The sequence below is a fragment of the Taurulus bubalis genome (genome assembly GCF_910589615.1).
Source record: "Taurulus bubalis genome assembly, chromosome: 3".
Classification (NCBI taxonomy): Eukaryota; Metazoa; Chordata; class Actinopteri; order Perciformes; family Cottidae; genus Taurulus; species Taurulus bubalis.
Window position 1 is genome coordinate 15,461,971 of NC_136591.1, and position 22,201 is coordinate 15,484,171.

General features: G+C 42.7%; 1 protein-coding gene across 1 annotated transcript in view; it reads left to right on the top strand.

Annotated features, from left to right (window-relative positions):
- The window catches only part of LOC306734310 (PC-esterase domain-containing protein 1A-like), a gene marked incomplete at both ends in the record, with an annotated part of 35,737 nt that extends 13,790 nt beyond the window's left edge, over window positions 1-21,947 (top strand). Inside the window, 5 exons of the mRNA XM_079215667.1 lie at window positions 9,251-9,401; window positions 12,647-12,899; window positions 19,825-20,018; window positions 20,114-20,203; window positions 21,891-21,947. Coding sequence (XP_079071793.1) covers window positions 9,251-9,401; window positions 12,647-12,899; window positions 19,825-20,018; window positions 20,114-20,203; window positions 21,891-21,947 — 745 coding nt within the window. The remainder of the gene's footprint in view (window positions 1-9,250; window positions 9,402-12,646; window positions 12,900-19,824; window positions 20,019-20,113; window positions 20,204-21,890) is intronic.
- Window positions 21,948-22,201: the final 254 nt, after the last annotated feature.

Genomic DNA, 22,201 nt, shown 5'->3' on the forward strand with positions numbered 1-22,201 from the left:
GGACGGAATCCGCACTGCTCGTCTTGAATCTGAGGTTCGACAAGCGGTCGGAGCCTCCCTTCCAGCACCCTGGCATAAGCTTTTCCCGGGAGGCTGAGCAGTGTGATGCCACGATAGTTTGAGCACACTCTCCGGTCCCCCTTCTTGTAGATGGGAACCACCACCCCGGTCTGCCAGTCCATGGGCACTGTTACCGACCCCCATGCGACACTGAAAAGGCGTGTCAACCAAGACAGCCCAACAATGTCCAGCGCTTTCAGCATCTCAGGGCGGATCTCATCCACCCCTGGCGCCTTGCCACCAAGGAGCTTTTTGACTACCTTAGCGACCTCTGCCAGGGATATAGGAGAAACCACCCCAAAGTCTTCCGGCGCTGCCCCCTCTCCGGGGGACATGTTAGCCGGGTTTAGGAGTTCCTCAAAGTGCTCTTTCCACCGCCCGACGATGTTCCCAGTCCGGGTCAGCAGTTCCCCCCCCCTGCTGAGAACAGCCTGGGGTAGGCCCTGCTTTCCCTTCCTGAGCCGTCGGATGGTTTGCCAGAACTTCCTTGAGGCCAACCGAAAGTCCTTCTCCATGGCCTCCCCGAACTCCTCCCATGCCCGAGTTTTAGCATCCGCGACCATCGCAGCTGCAGCCCTTCTGGCCTGCCGGTACCCGTCAGCTGCTTCAGGAGACCCCTGGGCCAGCCAGGCCCGAAAGGCCTCCTTCTTCAGTTTGACGGCTTCCCTCACCCCCGGTGTCCACCACCGGGTTCTCGGGTTGCCGCCACGACAGGCACCGATGACCTTCTGGCCACAGCTCCGAGCAGCCGCGTCCACAATAGAGGCTCTGAACATGGTCCACTCGGGTTCCATGTCCCCAGCCTCCCTCGGGATTTGTGAGAAGTTCTTCCGGAGGTGGGAGTTGAAGACCTCCCGGACAGGGTCCTCCGCCAGACGTTCCCAGTTCACCCTCACTACACGTTTGGGCTTGCCAGGTCTTTCTAGCCGACTCCCCCGCCATCTGATCCAACTCACCACCAGGTGGTGATCAGTTGACAGCTCTGCTCCTCTCTTCACCCGAGTGTCCAAGACATACGGCCGCAGATCAGATGATACGACTACAAAGTCGATCATTGATCTCCGGCCTAAGGTGTTCTGGTACCAGGTACACTTATGAGCCACCTTATGCTCGAACATGGTGTTCGTTATGGACAAACTGTGGCTAGCACAGAAGTCCAACAACAAAACACCATTCGGGTTCAGATCGGGCAAGCCGTTCCTCCCAATCACGCCCCGCCAGGTTTCTCTGTCATTGCCCACGTGAGCGTTGAAGTCTCCCAGGAGAACTATGGAGTCGGCAGGCGGCGCCCTTTCCAGGACCCCTCCCACCGACTCCAAGAAGGCCGGATACTCCGAACTGCTGTTCGGTGCATAAGCACAAACAACAGTCAGAGCTTTACTCCCTGCAACCCGTAGGCGCAGGGAGGCGACCCTCTCGTTCTCCGGGGAAAACTCCAACATAGCGGCGCTCAGCCGGGGGCTCGTGAGTATCCCCACTCCCGCCCGGCGCCTCTCACCCTGGGCAACTCCAGAAAAGGACAAAGTCCAACCCTTCTCCAGGAGCTTGGTTCCAGAGCCCATGCTGTGCGTGGAGGTGAGCCCAACTAAATCTAGCTGGTACCGCTCCACCTCCTGCACCAGCTCCGGCTCTTTCCCCGCTAGCGAGGTGACGTTCCACGTCCCTAGAGCTAGTCTATGCTGCCGGCGATCGGCTCGCCCAGGTCTCCTGCCTGGCCCGCCGCCCGGTCTGCATAGCACCCGACCCCGATAATTCTCCCCGCGGGTGGCGGGTCCACGGGGTGACTGCTGCTCCATGTTGTTTCTTCGGGCTGAGCCCGACCGGGCCCCATGGGCGAAAGCCCGGCCACCAGACGCTCGCCGACGAGCTCCCCTCCTGGGTCTGGCTCCGGGAGGGTGCCCCGGTTTCCCTTGTCCGGGCGAGGTAACTTTAGTCCGTGGGCTGCAATTCATCAGGGTTTTTTGAATCGCTCTTAGTCTGGGCTCTCCCCCGAGACCTGTTTGCCTTGGGAGACCCTACCAGGGGCTGACGCCCCGGACAACATAGCTCCCAGGATCACTGAGCCACTCAAACTCCTCCACCACGTTAAGGTGGCGATTCATTGGAGGAGCTGTAAAGTAAGTCCTACATTCAAAATACTAAAGTGAAAGTACAAAAGTGTTGGCATCCAAATAAACTTAAAGTACCAAAAGTAAATTATCATGCAGATTGTCCCATTTCAGATATATTTGCGGTAGGCGTACATTGGATTTTAACGATTGATGCATTTATAGTTTATAATGGGCTCTGCTGCGTCTCATACCCTAAACTTATGAGAGGAGTCTTACCCTGCTAACGTTTTTTTTCCCATTACCAGCTGCAATGTAATGTTGCAGCTGGTAATGGTAGAGCTAATTTTTGCATGTAATTATTATGCTATATAATTCTAAAGAATCCATCATAGATTATAAGATTATAAGATGTTGCATGTTTTGTATTATGAATCTAAATCTCTAAAGTAGCCTAACTAGTAATCAAAGTTATAAAAAATGTACCTCAAAATTGTTAAGTACAGTACTGGAGTAGCCTAAATGTACTTAGTTACATTTCACCACTGCAAGAGGAAAACAAAAGTGTGTACAAGGGTACAGTTCTTTATAGAACTAGCCTCTTAATTTTGCTCTCTAAGTGCAACAGACTGATGCATTTAACTTTAAAATGTACAATATGTATTCTGAGGGAGCATGCCCCCAGACATGCAGTGCATTTCTATCACACTCATGAGTGAACTGCACTGGACAAGGTTGCTTGTTTACGCTTTTTAGTTTTTACTATAGTTTTGCTGCACCGTGTCTGACATGGCAGCAAAGTAAATGGGGCACAAGGTGTGATGCGTTAACATTTTTACAACAACTCACCTCTGCTTCAAAACAATGCAAGCACGGTGATGGAGATATCTCAGTCCCACCCCCACTCTGCTGAGGAACAAGATTCTCTGGTTTGAAGCATAAGATTTAGCGGTTTGGCCTCAATTTAAGTTTCATGTCTGGAGGAAACTAAGAACTGCTAACCTGTGCAATATTATCCCAATGGTGACGCATGGTGCTGCTGACAGCTTCATGCTTGGGGGTGTTTTTCAGCAGCAGGGCCTGGTTGGGGGAAGGCTGAAAAGTGCATAGATTCCAGAACAGAAGAGTGATCTAGAACACTCAGGACTTCACACTCGGCTGAAAGTTCACCTTCCAACACGACAATGACCCAAAGCACACAGCCAACACGATGCACGAGTGGGAAAGCGATGACTCTTAATGTCCTTGAGGGTCCACAGACCCAACTTAAACCCAATCAGAACATCTCTGGAGAGACCTGAAAATTTCCGTCCATCGAAGGCCCATGTCCAACACACTTGAGGATCTGCAGAGAATCCCCAGATCCAGGTGTGCAGAGTGTGTTGCGTCATACCATGGTGCTTCAACTAAGTACGAAGTACTTTTTTTTTGGACTCTTTACAGGCGATGACTGTATATGGAGGCGATGTAATGTGGGGTTGTCCTGTCTCCATTCAGTATCCCAGTGATGCCCTGACAAGCTCCTGGCACCTCTGCAGGCTGACCCTTTATCAGTCTTGCTATTTTTCCAGCTAGTGCAGCACCACCGGCTTGTTCAGATTTGCGATTTATCTTCTCGGTATTTGCCACCCTGTGTGACCTCAGGGGATGCGGCAAGGCTGGAGAGACCATGAGGCACACCAGACAGCTGCTGGTGGACTATGGTCATTTCTGTCCCTAGGGTCATTTCTGAAAAACGTAATTAGAGGCAGCCTTTGTCAAAAACACAAGTGATAAATACTAGTAATTGTTAGTACCCTGGGCCCTACAGCAAGGCATGTTCCATCTCTTGGGTGAACTCCTTCTTCAATGTCGTCTGGCTCCTCCTCGAGGCAGGAGCCACCTGATTCCTGGTAGTATACATCTTCATCATCTCAGTCTTCTGTCTCTTCCACCCTCTTTGTTTTCCTCTTTTTAGAGGATAAGGCAATGGGAAGCTATTTACTTACTCTGCTTCATGACTCCTTCCAGGATCATGAGGGTCTCTGAGCAGCCATGGGAGGCACTGAACCCCCTATGTCGCAGATGTATAGGACGCAGTCATCTTGCACGTCAGAATCCTCGGAAAAAGTCTCAAGACTACCAACCCGATAGTAATGGAGCGCCATTGATTGATATCCCTATGTCTCGCCGTGTCTGCAGTCTTGGGTATCAGTGTCGTCCGATAGGCAGGTCTTAATGTCAGCCCTTTGTGGCGCTTTGCTGACCATGGACCACCACCCTGGTATGCATACCTTTTGTGGCCCATTTTGAGCTCTCTGCCAATGCCTATGGGATGTTTGGGAAACAAATAATAAATGAGTACATAGACTGATCAAATCAACAAAATAAAAAACAAAGCATTAATTAGCAATTATGATACTGACGATAGCTGTGTGTGCTGCCATCGGTATCTCTGCTGTATATAACTTAACAGTAAGGAAAGCGCTTCCCTAACATCAAGACGGTTGACCCTTGTCCCCAGGTTTATTGACGTTGCAAGGAAAAGTTCAAAATGTTTTATGTATTGAATATTTATCTTCAAATCATATTTTAAGATGTAATCAATGATCTGTTCATTTATTTATTATAAATATTTGTGTATATACACTTTCATCAGCCTGGGAACAGTGTAGTCATTAGCAATAGTAACTCGGTAGATTCCTTGCATCAAAGTTCATGATGTAACATTGTCCCAAAAAGTAAAACGGCATGCTCAGTTACTTCCAGGCTACTGGTCACATGACCTTTTTTTACCGACACCCTGTGACTCTTAAAGTGACCACAACGAAATACAGATGTACATTAAATTACTTGAGAGGTTGCTTCAGTCCAATCAACTTTATTGTGCCTTTTTTAAAGAGCAGTTGTCTGATTTATTTTTTGCACGTTGTGCAGTTGTGTTTTTGTCTATCAGTGTTATCATTGTTGAGCAGTCTGCCTCATCATGCTAATATTAAGTTTGGCACTGTCAGATACCGATGCTATACATTTGTCCGATTTTTTTTGTTTATTTTTTCGACACAAACACTCAAAGCAGTGGTTCTCAAACTGTTTCTGTCACGCCCACTTTGGAGGAAGAAAAATGTTCATGCCCCAACAAAGTTGTAACAAAATGGTCCATCCTGAATTTTTATTGTAATAACAAAATGTTTGACTTTGCAATTTTCTTTATTCTATTATTTATAAAAACAATCACTTTAAATAAGCCAGATTGCTCCATCAAACAAATACAATGTGCAATCACTGCAGATATGTGAGCCATCAGGTTGTAACGGTATTAGTGGCTGCAATGAGCCTGCGTTCCTATTTTTGAAATGGGGTTGCAGGCCGCTCTCAATTCATGCTCAATGTATAGCTGAGATCTGTATTTCGTTTTGAGGGAGACAACAGCAGACGGGGGTTCCCGCCATGACGGGCAGGCATGCAGGCTGCATAGCGCAATGTAAAGGTGATCCAGACTTCCCAAAGTTTCTACATTACCACTGCATGATTCGCATCATTCACCAGCAGGCGCTATGTGCAAAAGTAACCGGCTTTGAGCATGTGATGACTCCTGTCGTGAAGATCATAAATGGCAGCCACTCTGAAGCCAAACAGCACAGGATCTTCAAGGTGCTATTGGAGGAGCTGGCTGAATACAGTGACCTGTTACTCCACACAGAAATCCGATGGCTCAGCAGGGATGAATTTTTTCAAATCATAAACTGCAAGAGTTTGGTGATTTTGATCAACTTGAGCCATGTGTGTCCTTTGTTTCAAATCCTTTCTTGCAAGTGGATATGCATTGCTGAGCAACTAAGTGCTGTGTTCAACTTGGATGCTGGACAGGTGGAGATGGAAATTGTAACATTGCAAAATGACCTCCACCTCAAAACCCATCAGTCTGCACCAAACCTTTGGTTCCTTGTGGACACGGACAAGTACAAAGGTTTATGCACAGCAGCTATGAAAGTTGCCTGCCTTTTTGGTTCGACCTCTCTGTGAATCTGCCTTTTCTGACATGAATTTCATCAAGAACAAACGCAGAACATGCCTGATGCACACCTACAAGACTCACTCGGTGTTGCAGTGTCAAAGTATACTCCAGATTACACGACATTGGTGAACAGTATGCAAAGCCAGGCTTCCCACTAACAGACAAAGAAAAAGACAACATGTTTTCCTTAAACACCATGACAACTAGGGCTGCAACTAACGATTATTTTAATAATCGATTAATCGGTTGATTATTGTTTCGATGAATCGGATAAAAAAATGTTTTTATCAAAAGCGTTCATTTTCAACCCTTTATTCAAAAACAGAAGTGACAGTGCAAAACATCTTCAGAAAGTGCACAAACATGTTGCTCCTTGAACATCCCTGAGCTGTTAATTAAAACAACAAAATGGACGAACACTAAAAACATACACATCTATGCTTTACATCTGCCAAATGTGAGCCCTTTTCACTGTAATTGATCCCTCCAGAGGCTGCATTTACATACCCTGCTTTATCAATATGTATGAAATACTGGGACAGAGGGAAGCTGTACTGCTCCATACAGAGCGTCCTCTTCCTTAAACTCTTTCATTCTGGGTCTCTTATGACCACGACGTCACGTTGTTGGCTAAGCCCAACTACGTGATTTGATTCATTCTACTTTGAGTAAAGAAAAAAACCTGCAGCCAGATCCGCCGGTTTAACGTTAACGAGTGACAGCGTGAACTGAACCAGACCGGGGGGTGACGGCATGTTTCATCACGTTACGTTTTTTTACAAGCAAGACTGAACTGTAACGGAACATAACGTAACTTTAACGACAATACACAACCCAAACACGTTAGCTAACGTGATAGCAAGCTGACTAGCTTCCATTAAAAACAAGTTTGAGGGAAATGAAGACCCTCATTGGCCAAGACTCGACTTGTCAAAGATCTTCTATTTTTGAGAACATCACAACCTCAGCTTTTTTCTCGTGTCTCACTCCAATCTCAGAAACGCTGGCCGGCCAGTTGCTCTGCGCCGCTCTTTTTTTTTTTTTTTTTCTTCGCCGCGACTTATTGCCCGGCGTAATAATCGCGCGACACAACGAATCGATAAATGAAATTCGTTGCCAACACTTTTGATAATCGATTTTTATCGATTCGTTGTTGCAGCCCTAATGACAACATGTTTTCCTTGAACACCTTGACAACATTAACACAAATGTGAAAAATAATTTGTTCAAAGTGTGTAACAGATGTTATGATTTGTTTAAAATGCTACTTATTTGTTGATTTAGTATCAATGTAATATGATTCATTTAAAAATGTGAAGGAGTTGATTTTTTTTTTTTAAATGTTTTTATCTTTCATAACTGATCATTTGTACAGACAGAGTTCATGATTTGTTAAATGTTACAAAGATAGTAGTTAGATATGACAGTTAATGATTTCCCAAAAAATGTTAGTGATAATCACTGGTGTGATGTTGAACAAAATGCTACATATGGGCTTCATAGAAAACTGTCAAATGTTGAAACGGATTAACAGAAATAAATGTTTCATGTTTTATATCTGTTTCCTACCATCATTGTTGTGGAAATTGTTAATAATTATTGTGAGGAATAATTAACAATGATATGTGACCAGACAGTCACTTCACATTTATTATTATTATTATTAAAAGGTGATCTGTGCAACTTAAGGAAGTTTGTATCAAACAAGTAGCCCTTTGTATTATTTTGTACCCTTGAAGTAGCTCTCAAAAAGGTTGGTGACCCCTCTAGAACATCACCAGGTCAAAATGTACAGTACATTCACGCGCCCCTCAGGATGGATTGTTTTTTTTTTCAAACGGCACCATCAGAGGGTTACGTTGTTAGCATGCAAAAGTAAGATGGTGAGTATTGTAAATGTTAAATGGCTATGTAGAATATTGAGGATGCTGAAGACTCTTATTCCGGTGAGATCACTCATCAGTTCTGAGGTCTTTGCACTGGCTCCCTGTCAAACAAAGAATTGACTTTAAAATCCTGCTGCTGGTTTATAAAGCACTGAATGGTTTAGGGCCTAAGTAGGTTTGTGATCTGCTGCTACCTTATGAACCATCCCGGCCACTCGGGTCGTCTGGGACGGGTTTACTTTCTGTTCCAAGAGTCAGAACTAAACATGGAGAAGCAGCGTTCAGCTTTTCTGCTCCACATATCTGGAACAAGGTCCCTGAAAGCTGCAGGTCTGCTGAGACCCTCAGCTCCTTTAAATCCACATTGAAGACTTTTCTGTTTGCTGCTGCCTTTAACTGAACCAGATTCAATTACTGCATCTCACTACTGCATTTTATTTCTTAAACTGCACTGCAACTTTTCAACTTTTAATTTTTAAGTTGCTTTTTCTACTTTTATTTTGTTTTTTGACTGTTTTAATGTTTTGTTAACTGTTTTTAAATCTGCATTATGTTTTGATGCTTATAATGGTTTTATGTGAAGCACTTTGAATCGCCTTGTTGTTGAAATGTGCTATACAAATAAACTTGCCTTGCCATCACTGCAACAGGCCGGACTGAGCTGTGCGCAACTCTACGAGTCTAAATCAGAGCAGCACCGTTATGAGCTGGATCAATACAGCAGCATGGCCAACATGATCAAGCACTCCGGGTTCATCACCAATAGTTTGCTATACATGCCGGCTGACAACAGTACATAAGAACTAATGATCGTTCAGAAACTCTCTGTTCGGGATTGTCCTCCAGAGACTGAAACATCTTCTGAGTACATGTCTTGGTTAAATGATCAAATAACATAATTTGTTTAAAAAGAATACCAGTTTATCCAAACATTTTGGTCAGGCTAGTCTTGATCGTCAGTTATAATTATGATGTGGTCAAAAGTATTCTAGCACATTGATTGTGCATGTTTGGATCTTATGGCGTGCGCTTGGTCAAAAGTTCCCTTTATGCAATTCTGCTAAAGTCCAAGCAGCCCATGTGTCACCAACATGCCACGCGTCTGCTGTGGTGTTAGCAGTGACTGCTCATCAGGGGAACTGGGCATCCCAGTTGAGGACACAAGTTAACATATCTTATATAGAATTAATGACAAACTAGGAATGGCAGCTCCATTTTCATCTGGTGTTTTTTTCTTCTTTTTTTTTTTCTTCTCCCAGGTACGGCCTGGAGCGTCTTGGACCATACAAAGAGAACCTTCACAAATTCTTTGGCCAGATTAAAAGCATCGTTTACCGCGACTGCCTCATCTTGTGGGCTCTGGCTATGCCACTTGGCAAGAAGATCACGGGTGGATTCTTGGTGCCTGAAGTAAGTCTCAGCTGCAGGTTTTCATCCCAGCCGATCACCACATCATCAGATGTCTTCACCCAGAGAGAATATAATTTCATATATATATATATATATATATATATATATATATATATATATATATATATATATATATATATATATATATATATATATATATATATATATATACCATAAAAATTGACACCCATTACCTGGATCACACATAAAATGGACCCACGCACACATGGATTTAGCATATGAAGAGATTTTCATCAGAAAAGATTCCCACCTTTGTCATATTCCCACATTGGCTTGAACCTTTGATCTTAATCTGATCAATTTCATCTGTAAAGATATGGTGGTGTGATGGCACTAAAAACATGTTAATGAGCGTGCCCTACTGGTTAGCTCACATCCGTCGCTCTGCACTGCTCTCATCTGGCGTTTACAGCTGATGGCACCGCGCCTACCGACAGAAAACATAGCACCCGGTCAGCACATTGTAATCCTGTTCAGAACCTAATGTGCTTAGTTTAAAAGTCATTTATTAGGTGGCTCAGCAGGGTCGTCCTTCAGTCAGAAGATCAGCGGTTTGATCCCTGGCTCCGCTAGCCCGTGTCTTTGGGCAAGACACTTAACCCCAAATTGCTCCCGTAGTTGTGGGAGTGTGAATGAAAGTTAGTCCCTCCCATCCTTGCATGTTAGCTCCTCATCAGTGTGTGAATAGGTGTGAATGATAATAAGTAGTGTAAAAGTACTTTGGTCAGAAGACTAGAAAAGATCTATACAAGTTCAGTACATTTACCATTTTAAAATGCAATTGTTTAGTGACCCTAATGATATCCATCCCTATTGCAGTGGTTCTCAACCTTTATTCAATGGTGTACCCCCTGTGAAATATGTTTTCAGCCAAGTACCCCCTAACCAGCGCAAATCATTTTTGGTTAAAAAAAAAAAAAACTAGTAATACACAGAGCTGTGTCGTCAGTGTTGGATTTATTAAACTGTCAAGAATGAATATGGCATTGAACTGAATGCTTTTGCATTTACATTTTAGTGAGAAACTTGTGCTTCACTGAGGATCTTTGTCAGTCTTGGTGGCAGGGAGGCCATTACTATAATCAAGCTCTTCTCTCTTCTCCAGACAGTCTGCTTCTTTGCTTTGTTTTGACCAGTCATTGCAGAGAAGGAGGCCTCACATAAACATGTGGAGGCAAAGCGTAGTAGCTGCTCCAATGCTTTCCGTCCCAGGTCAGGGTGCTCCTGCTTCACACACACACAAAACTGTGTGGATGTGGCAAACTTCATCTGGAGGCCACAGTCAGATGACACTTCCAGGAGTTTTTCCTGATAAGTGACTTGCTTCCGTTTGCTTCAGACAAGAGAAATGGGTTCCTCACCCAATCCAGCTGTACAGATTTATCCTCCATGTCAGGAAAGTAGGAGTGAAAATCTTGAATCAAGTTGGTCAAATGTCCCACTATGACCGACTTGACTGGAGCTCTGTCCACATCCTCACTAGAGAGAAAATCCTCCACCTGAGGAAAGCAGGTGAAATCTTCCTCTGCAGAGGACCTTCGCCACAGCTCTGCCTTCTTCAGGAAGCCACCCACCTCGTCATACAGGTTTAACATGCTGGTCTCTTCTGCCGCAGAAACACATTCAGTTTGATGTGTATATATATATATATATATATATATATATATATATATATATATATATATATATATATATATATATACGCGCGCCTGCATTGCGTGGTCTTGACTTTGTGAAGTTGATTGTTTTGACACTGTCAATCAAAACGTCATGTAACACAGGGCTCATTTTCTTGCACGCCAATGCTCACTGTGTCATGCACGATCCCTGTGCATGACAGTGAGTCCACTTCACGTCAGGGTTTTATTTTTTAATGCGCGCTACGAATCCTCTCTTGCTGCCCGTCATCGAGGCCGCTGCGTCCGTGCAGATGTTGCTGCAGGATTTCCAGCTCATTACGTTTTCACAGAAGAAGGTGATGACAACATAAACAATGACATACAAATCTTCTTTGGCACTTGTCCCTCCGTGTTTTTAGCAGCATTGCTGCTACGCTTCAACCACGACTTCATTGTTTGAGTTTTATGGCGGCAGTGATAGATAGACGGGTAACGACAGGTGGCGTGTGCCAGGTTGGGTCAAACCATCCTGATATGGGGGAGACTCTAGGTTTTTAGGATAATTAAATAGCCTACTTAATATAATATTCAGTTTGTGAACTTACACTTACGTTGTATTGAATCTTTGTCAAATAACTATTTTTAAAGGATTTTTGAATGGATGCTAATTTTAAATAGATTTAAAAAAAATCTCGCGGACCCCCATTTGAGAACCACTGCCCTGATGAGATGTATTCATCAGTTTTTTTTTTTGCCAAGTCCAAATTTAGCTTCCAGCTACTGTTGGCTGTTTTAAAATGTCTATAAATCCATCATGAGGGCTATGCAGAGTAAACTTGAATGACCTAGCGACAGGTTTCACCCTCTGGTCCGCTTTGGGCCACCAAATGGATAACTATCTTCAAATAACTCAAATACACCACCCGTTAGCCATGTTTCCAGCCAAACCTTTGATTTAGATTTTTAACCCAAATGAAGTTGCAAATGAAAATAAGAATGAATGTGTGTTCCCATCCACGACTGTTGTATGGGAATGTTAAGCTTAGTTTATACTCGCTGTAAAGAAGCTGTTGCATGTGCCAGAAAAAGAGGTCATCACAGCCTGCGTGTCGCGAGCGGAGGCGCCACATATTCCTGTTACTGGGAACACGATCAGAGCACTGCATTTAATACTTGACTTATTTCTTTACAGGGCTTGTATGAAGGCGCTAAAGTAATCCATGCACATGAGACATGAGTTTACAGATCATTCCAATTTCTCCACAGCATTGTGAGGGTTGCTTTATGGCGTTTTGCCTGTTACGCTGCTTGTCGTCTTCACAATACATTTGTTTGGAGGCCCTTTGGTGTTTTGGAGAATACTACAACGATCAGCATGTTAAGCATGAACGTCTTTGTACGTGCTCGTAGCTCGTGCACGAGTATAAACAAAGCTTCAAGTGTTGATTCCTCAAGAGAAATGGCAGGCGGAGCTAATTCTCCAGTCAGGTGCTACTAAGCCGATGAACGATAATATTGCATTATTTACTCCCAAGCACGTTGTTTGAAACAGCAAATATAAAGTTAATGAACCTCTGGAGGTTGAATCACCCGTTTCTGTCACAGGTGAGCCACCTGGCTCCCACGCTGCGTTATGACATCATCGAAGCCAACTTCTACGGCGGCCGGCTGGCGGAGGGCTACGGCGTGGATGTCATCGACCTGCACTTCCACTTCCGCTTCAGCCTGCAGCACCGAATGCCGGATGGCGTCCACTGGGATGCGCTGGCCCACCGACGCATCAGCAGCCTGCTGCTGCGGCACGCCGCTGACGCCTGGGGAGTCGACCTCTACGCCGACCCCTTTCCTGCAGGAAGAGGTCAGTGCACACACAGCTGTTAGAGTGATCCACTGAGTGCTGACTTGTTGTTGGTCTTTGATTTCAAATGCACCATGGTTCAGTCCAGTGGCTGCTGACAAAATGGGCTCTTGCAATGATAAGGTTTTTTTTTTCTATTTCTGATGAAGCAGCCCACACAACATGAAAAAAAGATGATGCCAGCTGCTGCAAAAAAGCATGTTTCACCTGCAAGAGGAAACTGTGTGTGTGTGTGTGTGTGTGTGTGTGCGTGTGCGTGTGCGTGTGCGTGCGTGCGTGCGTGCGCGCGCGCGCAGTGTTTCAGAGGAGACTTTGATCGCAACAGGTTCAGACCTGAGAGGCCCCGTCTTTCAGGTCGGTAACATCAAGTTTCTCCTCCTATCTGTTGGACCATCCTCCAATACTGTATACATCAGACATGAAAATCCCTCACCTTTCAGCGAAATTCGCCGTTTTGAAACCAAAATAGGTGACCTACGTGAATCGCGTAGATTCGAAGAGTTTTTGTTTTTGGGAGAGAGGGGGGGGTCAACTGTCCGCCGTTTCTGAGATTGGATTGGGACACGGAAAAAACTGAGGTCGTGATCATCTTAGCAATAGAAGATCTTTGACGTGTCGAGTCTTGGCCAATCAGCGTTAAGATGTCTACAGCGGCTTCATTTCCCTCCCACCAGTTTTTTAATGGCAAGCTAGTCACCTTGCTAACACGTTAGCTAATGTTGTTGGAGAGAGATTACTGGCAGCGGAGAGTCCGTGGCAGCGTGTGACGTCAGACAGGAGAGCGGCGAGTCAGCAGCTCTGCAGTTCTACCTACCGACACCTCACTAAATATGAGAGGACAATGGAGATTTTATCCAACTTTTATTTTAATAAAAAAAACGAAATGCGTTTCCTCCGTAGGGTGGCCGGGCTACTGTTTATATTTAAGGGTTTAAGATCTACGTGTAGGAAAAAGTGTATCCTCTAGTTAATTATGATCTATAGTTATGCGGTTATAATCGCTGTCACACAGACAGAGGTGTGCATGTTCAGGTTTACTGGTGGAAACATTATTCAGTGTTCTAGACTAACAGTGACGTCTCCTCAAAGTAAAGTGGTATTACAGTATAACATATGGTCAAATAAAAAGGCTGGTACATTATACATATTATGGCATATGTGTAATATTATGAAGTGAAATGTAGTAGTAGCAAAACAATATTCAGTATAGTACAGCAGTATTGCATATTGTAAGTATTAAGTCTACAAAATATATATACACACACCACCGTTCAAAGGTTTGGGGTCACTTAGAAATGTCCTTATTTTTCAAAGAAAAGCACTGTTTTTTTCAATGAAGATGACATTAAATGAATCAGAAATACACTATACATTGTTAATGTGGTAAATGACTATTCTAGGTGGAAACGTCTGGTTTTTAATGAAATATCTACATAGGTGTATAGAGGCCTATTTCCAGCAACTATCACTCGGTGTTCTAATGGTACATTGTGTTCCATCATCGCATAGAAGACTAATGGAGGATTAGAAAACCCTTGTGTGTGTGTGTGTGTGTGTGTGTGTGTGTGTGTGTGTGTGTGTGTGTGTGTGTGTGTGTGTGCGCACACACACACACACCTGGGTATTGACAAAAGAAGAATTAAAACCATAATGATCATAGTTTGTCAGCTTCTCGACGAGTGACGCTGTTCGGCACTGACTCTCCCGTCACTGCCTTGTACTACTTTGTACCGGACCATCAAATACACATTTGAAGCTGTACTTCTAAATCAACAGAATTGGACTTGATTGCAAAACAAAACACTTATGTTTAATCAGCAGTGCTTTGTATCTGTTAGATCAGTGGTCGCCAACCCGTCGATCTCGGAGACTTTCCAAAATAAAAATAAATAAATTTAGGAACACATTGGGCCTCTCGAATATTTTCTGAAATGTTTTCTTATGGACTTCGGAAGACCAATGTCAGAAAAGATCTCCGCCTGATTCAGGAACGCCTGAAAAGGGTTCTTACACAGCCGAAGTGTTCTCAGCTGTGCTGACCTCGAATGGGGATTCTTAAATTGAATGCACGTTCTCGTGCACCTGGATTTGCATACAGAAACGCCCCGCCAGCTCCTTATAAGGGCATGCAACTGAAGAGACGTGTGCACAATCGACAGACTCCACAGGCAATGCAAAATACCTTTTAAGCACCACCAGGGTGAAATTTACACATGATAGTTAAACTGTGTAAAACATTATAATAGTCATCAAATATATTGATGTCACACAACAAATTAAACAAGAGAACATGGGCTACAATAATTAGTCAGCCATTTCTGATATAAGTGTATTGAACACCATAAGTAATATAAAAGTGAAATATGAGGTTTGGTACATGAGAAAATTCAAATGGCACAGATTTTGGAGACCTCGCCTGAATTCTCTCTGTACTAAACCCTCTCTAACTTTGTTATGCTTCACTTTTTCAAAGTCAAACTTTGCAGAGAATGTTCACATATTGTGCTATGATTTTGGGAGAGCTTTATGCCGTGTTCACACCCGACGCGGCTCGAAAATTCGCGCCGCGTCCACCGCGGAAGTTTACTCGCGTGAGTGAAATGAGGGTGTTCACACCAAACGTGAAAAATCGCGGCGCGAAGGGGGCGTGGCTTAGCTCTGTTGCTTGCCTCTGTGAGAGACAAGCGACGAAGCTTTCATTTCCGCTATCGACCATGGAATAAATAACCACTAGTTCTGCTTTATCTTTGTTGTGGAAGTCCCAAACATGTCGGAACATGAAACGCCCTCGTGTTTGGGTTCATAACACCATCCGTAGCTGCACACAGCTCGGTGAATTTCACCGACTCCTCCAGGAACTGCGTCTCGCGTATCTCCGTAAAACGATACCGATTATGCCATCCACCATGGAAATAACCACCAGTTCTGCTTTATACTTTTTGTGTAAACTCCACATATGTCGGAACATCAAACTCCATGGTGTCTGGGTTCATAATATTATCCGTAGTCCCACAACAGTGTCTCAATGAAGCTGCTATCAGCGCTGGTTCAGGCGGAGCAGCAGCAGAAACGGGGAGATGGCGGTGGTGACGGGCGGAGCTTCTCAACGCTGATTGGCTGCCGCAACTTTGCGTCACGCGATTTCTCCGCCAGAGTTGGGAGAATTCAACTCACGCGAATTCGCGCCGCATCCGGTGTGAACACGGCATTAGACCTTACTACTACATTATTTTGCACAGGATCCTAAAAAATACTGACATTTCATTGCACCTATGTACCGATCCACGTGATACAACATCCGGTTTTCAAAATAAGATATCGACAAATCGTATACTAGCATATGGAAATGAGATTAAATTAATTACATTCACATTAAGGAAAACATGTGACCTTCAACTAGTGAGTTAACCTCTTAACATTCCTGTAAAATTTGACGAAAAACGCCTATCCAGGTATACCCAAAGTAAATTGCAAGCTGTACTTGAACTATTTGGAGTAAATGCATTGTCTTGGTCTCTTTTGAAAGGTAACAATCTGAATCACTTTAAGTGCTGCTGACACTGAGTTATGAGTTTGAACACACTAAAGTATAAGGTTTTTATTTCCGCCTGAACATTTCTTTGTAAATAGATGCCTGTAGATGACTATAAATGGGACTTATGGACTGGAAAACACAATGGGACCATAGCCTGAAGCCTTTTCTAGTCTAAGTAAAAAGTTGATCACAATATCACAGAAAATGAATATTTTACACATGTTTTTCTAATGAAATGTCTAGGCGTTTTTTCATTTTGAGACTGAAAATATTCTATATATATATATATATATATATATATATATATATATATATATATATATATATATATATATATATATATATATATATATATATATATATATATATATATATATATATATATATATATATACTACCAGTATTGCTGACACAGAGAAAATGAAGTATAAATGCATTTTTATGCTAATTTACACTTCAGACTGAAGCTCTACAGCAGCTGTCTCTTCTCATCAAATTGAAGGCTGTTGGGATTATTTGCCCCCCCCCCCCCTCTTCCCGCCTATCTTTGTTTAGGCAATTTCATTGGCTGTACGACGCAGCAGACGTGAGCCTATACTTCAACGTAGCTTCTGGTTGGGTAATGTATCTTGTCAGTCAGGACATGAAGCTCCTATTGGTTCAGGTGGGGTCTCATTGGAAACGTTAGATTTCGGCGGACATGTTGATAGCAAGTTTGTAGCTGTGCTCCCATGCAAACATAACTTTCTGCTAAAAACAACACTACTTTCGGTCATAATTTTCAGCTGCAATGGAATTATGCAACGCCAGTTGGTGGATGTTTATGGATGTAATCACGTGTTTTGGACTAAATCTTTTATTGGATTTATTTTTATTGGACCTTTACGACGTAACAACGCCGTTTTTGTTGGAATATTATGGATCAATATGAGGCGTCATCGGTGAGTTGTCTTGATTTTCAAATCGCTTGTTTGTTGTTGTCTGACAAAAGTATTGATTGTAGCTGCTGTGGTGGTCTGATCTTGAAACGGAGTGGACAGCTGGAATCACAAGAATCGTAGGTTTCCAGAAACATATGGCACTCATACCGAACTATAAATAGATATACAGTGTACAACGGAATGTACAGTGTATAGTTGAAATGTGCGCCCGCGCGACAGCAGAACGTTAAGAGGTTAAAGAGAAAATACAACTCAATTGTAGGTGAAGTGTATTTATTATTTGATTTGAGGGTTAATGGAAAGATAATTATTTGAATTATATCTGACTGATATGTCTGTTCAGGACATTTCTGACCACATCCATATGAAATAAAAATATCTTAACTTAACCAATTCAGATATTTGACAAAGTCAAAACTGAACTGATGTATTTTTCAAATAGATAATTTCTAACATTTTGCTAAAAGTATGCTTCAATTCAAACTGTTGATAAATACAACTATATTGGTAGTTCAACCAGCCTCCTGCTCATTGCAAATGTTTTTTCTTGTTCATATTGTGTGCGGTTAACAAATAATTTCCTTTTTTATGTTGCACTGAAATTAAGTCATTCAGTGTGTTCTTGGTCACATCAAATTCAAAGCTGGATCAAAGTGTTTGATTTCATTCAATTACAATTAGGCCAAATAAAAAGCCTCAAGTTGTAAGTACAGTCTGCACAGTCTTTTTCTCTCAACGCCTCAATAGGTAGATCTTGCCTGTCACCAAGGCAGAGGTCAGGGATCTTGGGCTTAAAAAGGTTGGTGGCCACTGTGTTAGATGAACTCTGCTCACTTTCCACAGTGTAAACATGTTTTGAAACGCATTCCTCCAACATTAGAGTGAAGGAAAGGAGAGCAACTTAAAAAACAGTTCAGACTTCAGAACACGTGTGTGTATGTATGTATGTATGTATGTATATATTTTTTTTTAGTTCGTTCTCAGAATTGGTCATCAATTTATTTTGAAAGTAGTTATTTTAAGAGGAAAAGAGCTCCTAGCCAGTAAGGTACAATGACTACAAATTAGTGTGTCAAAGTTCACCAAAACCTTCTCTCCCAGGTGGTGGGATTTGTCAAACAGCATTTTGGTTCCCACTAGTAAAGCTGGGTCCCTCCCTGTGGAACGTACAGCTCCAGTGCCTCCTGGTGATTGATGGTAGTAAAATAGCTGATTTGTTTTATATACAAATGCTGCTGGAATGTCTCCAGATGGCTTTCACCACAGCAGTTTGATTTCTTGTGGACAGAACTTTTACGCTATTGCTCACTGAAGCTTAAACACGGCAACACATTTTCATTATCTCTAAACATTTGTGAAATAGGAATTAAATATATTTCTGAAACACAAAGGCATTTTTATCAACACGCCCCACGTGGAAAGCTTCTGCGCCCTATAAACAGTCCCACAAGCCCTGTGTCTGCTGTTTCCTCTCAAGCATTTTATATTTTTTATTGCTTTTCTTGGTGATCAGACCCGTCAGCCCACTTGTCAGGGTCCACTGATTGCATCCGAGCAGTATTCAGCCCTCATTCAGAGCCCTCACCTGCTGGCCAACTCACAATAGCTAATAATGAGCCTCTGATCAGCCAGAAAGACGAATGGACCGGCTCATATGCTCTGATTGCTCAGCTGCTGTTCGAATTTTCTTATGTGTTTTGTTATATTCTTAAATATTAGTCTTTCATAAATTCCACTTTTCCATTCCGCTTTTTCATACACCCACCAACACTTCCATGTTCCTGCTTAAGATAGATAGTTACTTTATTAATGCCGCAAGGGGACATTTTTTCACAACAGCAGCATTTATACACCAAGTAAAATAGAATAATATTAAATGAACTAACAAAACAATAGTGGCAAGATGTAAACAAACTAACAGTGTAACGGTGTTATAGTTGAGTGGTTGATTGGCCGGAGATGATTTTGTTGTAGCAGGAATGAGCTCCTGCATCTGTGCTTGTGACAGCAGAGCTGGAGGAGTCTGTGTATTGTCATGTGTGATATATATATTGTAGTGTTGCATGTTCCTCATTTACCCCACTTTTATACATATTCCAGTTCTCTTTGCTGCATCCGGTTTCTATATTTTGTGGTTGTATTTCTTTACATTTCCTCCCCTGCTCATTCTAAACTCATGAGCTCCTCAGTCGGTTAGTTGTATTGGTGGTCGAGCAGTCGGCCCTAGAAATGTCATCAATTTCTGTTATTGTGTTTCTCTACTTATTTCTATTTTAAATGAAATATTCATAACTTAATCAGTTTTGAGGACAAACATCTGCACATTTAATGTATAGGGAGATTGAACATAACAAATGTCATCAGGACTTTGATCACATTTGACTGAGAAAAAGAAATATTTCCCGTAAACCGCAAAGTAAACTCCTTAGTTTTTTCTGATAACAACCAGGTCCACCTGTATTCTGTATGTTCCAGTTGGACATCCAGCCATGGATTACCCACAGCAGCTGCCCCTCGGCAGGCAGCAGCAGCAGCAGGAGGCGGCTGCAGTCGGACGTTTTCACTCTGGCCGCCCTGTGCAGCCTCGTCCTCCTCCAGGTCCACGTGTTCCTGCTGATGGGAACCGGAGACTCGCCGGCCAGTGTAGGTCCAGCACAGAGTCGGCAACACTGTGCCTGCACGTAGTCATGACAATATGGCCCTTTTGGGACTGACTTCTCTACCTCTGTTGCGTCCAGATAACAACCCTATGCCCACTGACCACCGGCCACGGCAGCAGGTTTACGTTGGGGTCGGAGCCACCTGCTCACAGAGGGACTTCAGTGCAGGTATGATGCTTTCAATTCATTAGAATTATAGTACCAGCTGAGCAGATGACACGGAGACCTTTGCATTATTAAGCAAGACCTTCTCCCATTCATCTGTTGACTGAAGACATGTGCTTTGCACAGAGGAACTAAACTCACTTCAGTGGAACCAAAACACTTAACTTTGTTTTAACTGCCAACATTTACATTGTTAATGGAAAAATAAAAATAATATTAAAACAAAACTTTCATCATAAAAGACCTGATTCAATTCAAATCAAGTGTATTTTATTTTGAATAGCCCAAAATCACAAATTACCCTCAGAGGGCTTTACAATCAGTGCACCAGTGGTGGGCCATCTAAGCCTTCCCTGGTGGCCTAAACAGAATCACAAGGTTATAGCTATTTTATAATTTAATTTATATTTAAATGTATTTTTATAATTAAAAGTTATAGCTATTTTGTAATTTAATTGTTTTTCACAAATACACTACATGCATTATTATTTTTCCCTATTAGCTTATATTCTCATTGCACAGCTACTGTCTTCATCTGTTCCTCTGCTTCAGGCCTCTGGTATGCCTCTGTTTGGGAGCTGCTTAACAGCATCTTATCCAATCACATTTCACCTCTCTTTCTGTGTTGAAGAGTAGCTGGATTACAATACATGAAAAAGCTTCTAGAGGGTCTGGGCGTGTGATTGGTCACAGGGCCCGCGTGACCATTAACATGCGTTGTGATTGGTCAGTGTGCCAGCATGACATCTGTCAACACAACAGAAAGCTACCTTGCTGCCAGGATTAAGAAGAGTTCATGCTGAAACATAAGAGAAGTTATGTTTAGTGTTTTAACACTTAATGGCTGAAGGAGTATAACTGGACTTGGTGGGGGATTTACTATATCCTTTTCTCATGGAGTGTTGGGCTGTTTAGGTGCGGTGCTACAGAGCCGCAATTGAGTTGGATTGTTTTGTTATAACGCTAAGCTATTTTATCGAGTACTTGGACAGTTCTCTACGAAGCAGTGTTCTGATGTAAGTTTCTGGGGCTTTTATTTTGAAGGGAAAAACGGAAGGAGAGGAAATGCTCTAGTGAAGTGTGGAACAAAAATAAAACTGGTTGCCGTCTTTTGCAAACATCCTGTTTTTATTAATAACGTGAAGTACAGGCGCAAGATAAACCCTCGGATACATAACTAAATGTGACATTTAGTTAGTTAAGAAATGGGTCTCTGTTTATGTGTACTGTGTATGGTATGCCATGAACGTATCATAGAATAATATGCAATGAAAATGTATGTAGTATGTTGAAAAAAAGTCATAGTATCCTATAAGAATACCATAGTAAAGTATTTTATATCATAGTATATCATAGTCTGTCAGTCTAGTCATTAAAAGGTCATACAAATAGTATAGCATGCCATATATAGTATGTCATGAAAAATTGTCATGTCATTGTATGGAAAGCAACATAATATCTTGTATCGAATTCTATAATATAGTATTTCCTAAAAGCTTTGTCTAGTCTCCTATAAATGTCAACAAATCATGAGGTCATAAAAGACCAGGCAGAGATCTGTTTTCTACAGAGTGCACTTTTCTAGTTTTGGATTTAAAAAAATGCTTATGATGTCCACAACCTTAGCTCAGGTATGCAAATGGTGCAATTTAGAAAAAAACATCTAAATTGAGTTATCTTTTCCTTCCAGATGAAGGTTTCAGGTTCCATCCTCATTTCCAAGCTGATGATCCCTGGACCAGGGTGAGGAGGAGGGGGGCAAACTTCAGGACTCACCCGTACCCCCCTCATCTTCATCGGGGGACAAACTTCAGGACTCACCCGTACCCCCCTCATCTTCATCGGGAGACAAACCTCAGAACTCACCTGTACCTCCCTCATCTTCATCGGGGGACAAACTTCTAGGAAATAAAGCAGATCAGAGGAAAGGAGGATAAGTGACTTTGAAGTCGCAGGCTGTTTCTGGATGTTGATGGATCTGTAATTGAGGTTGTTTGGAAG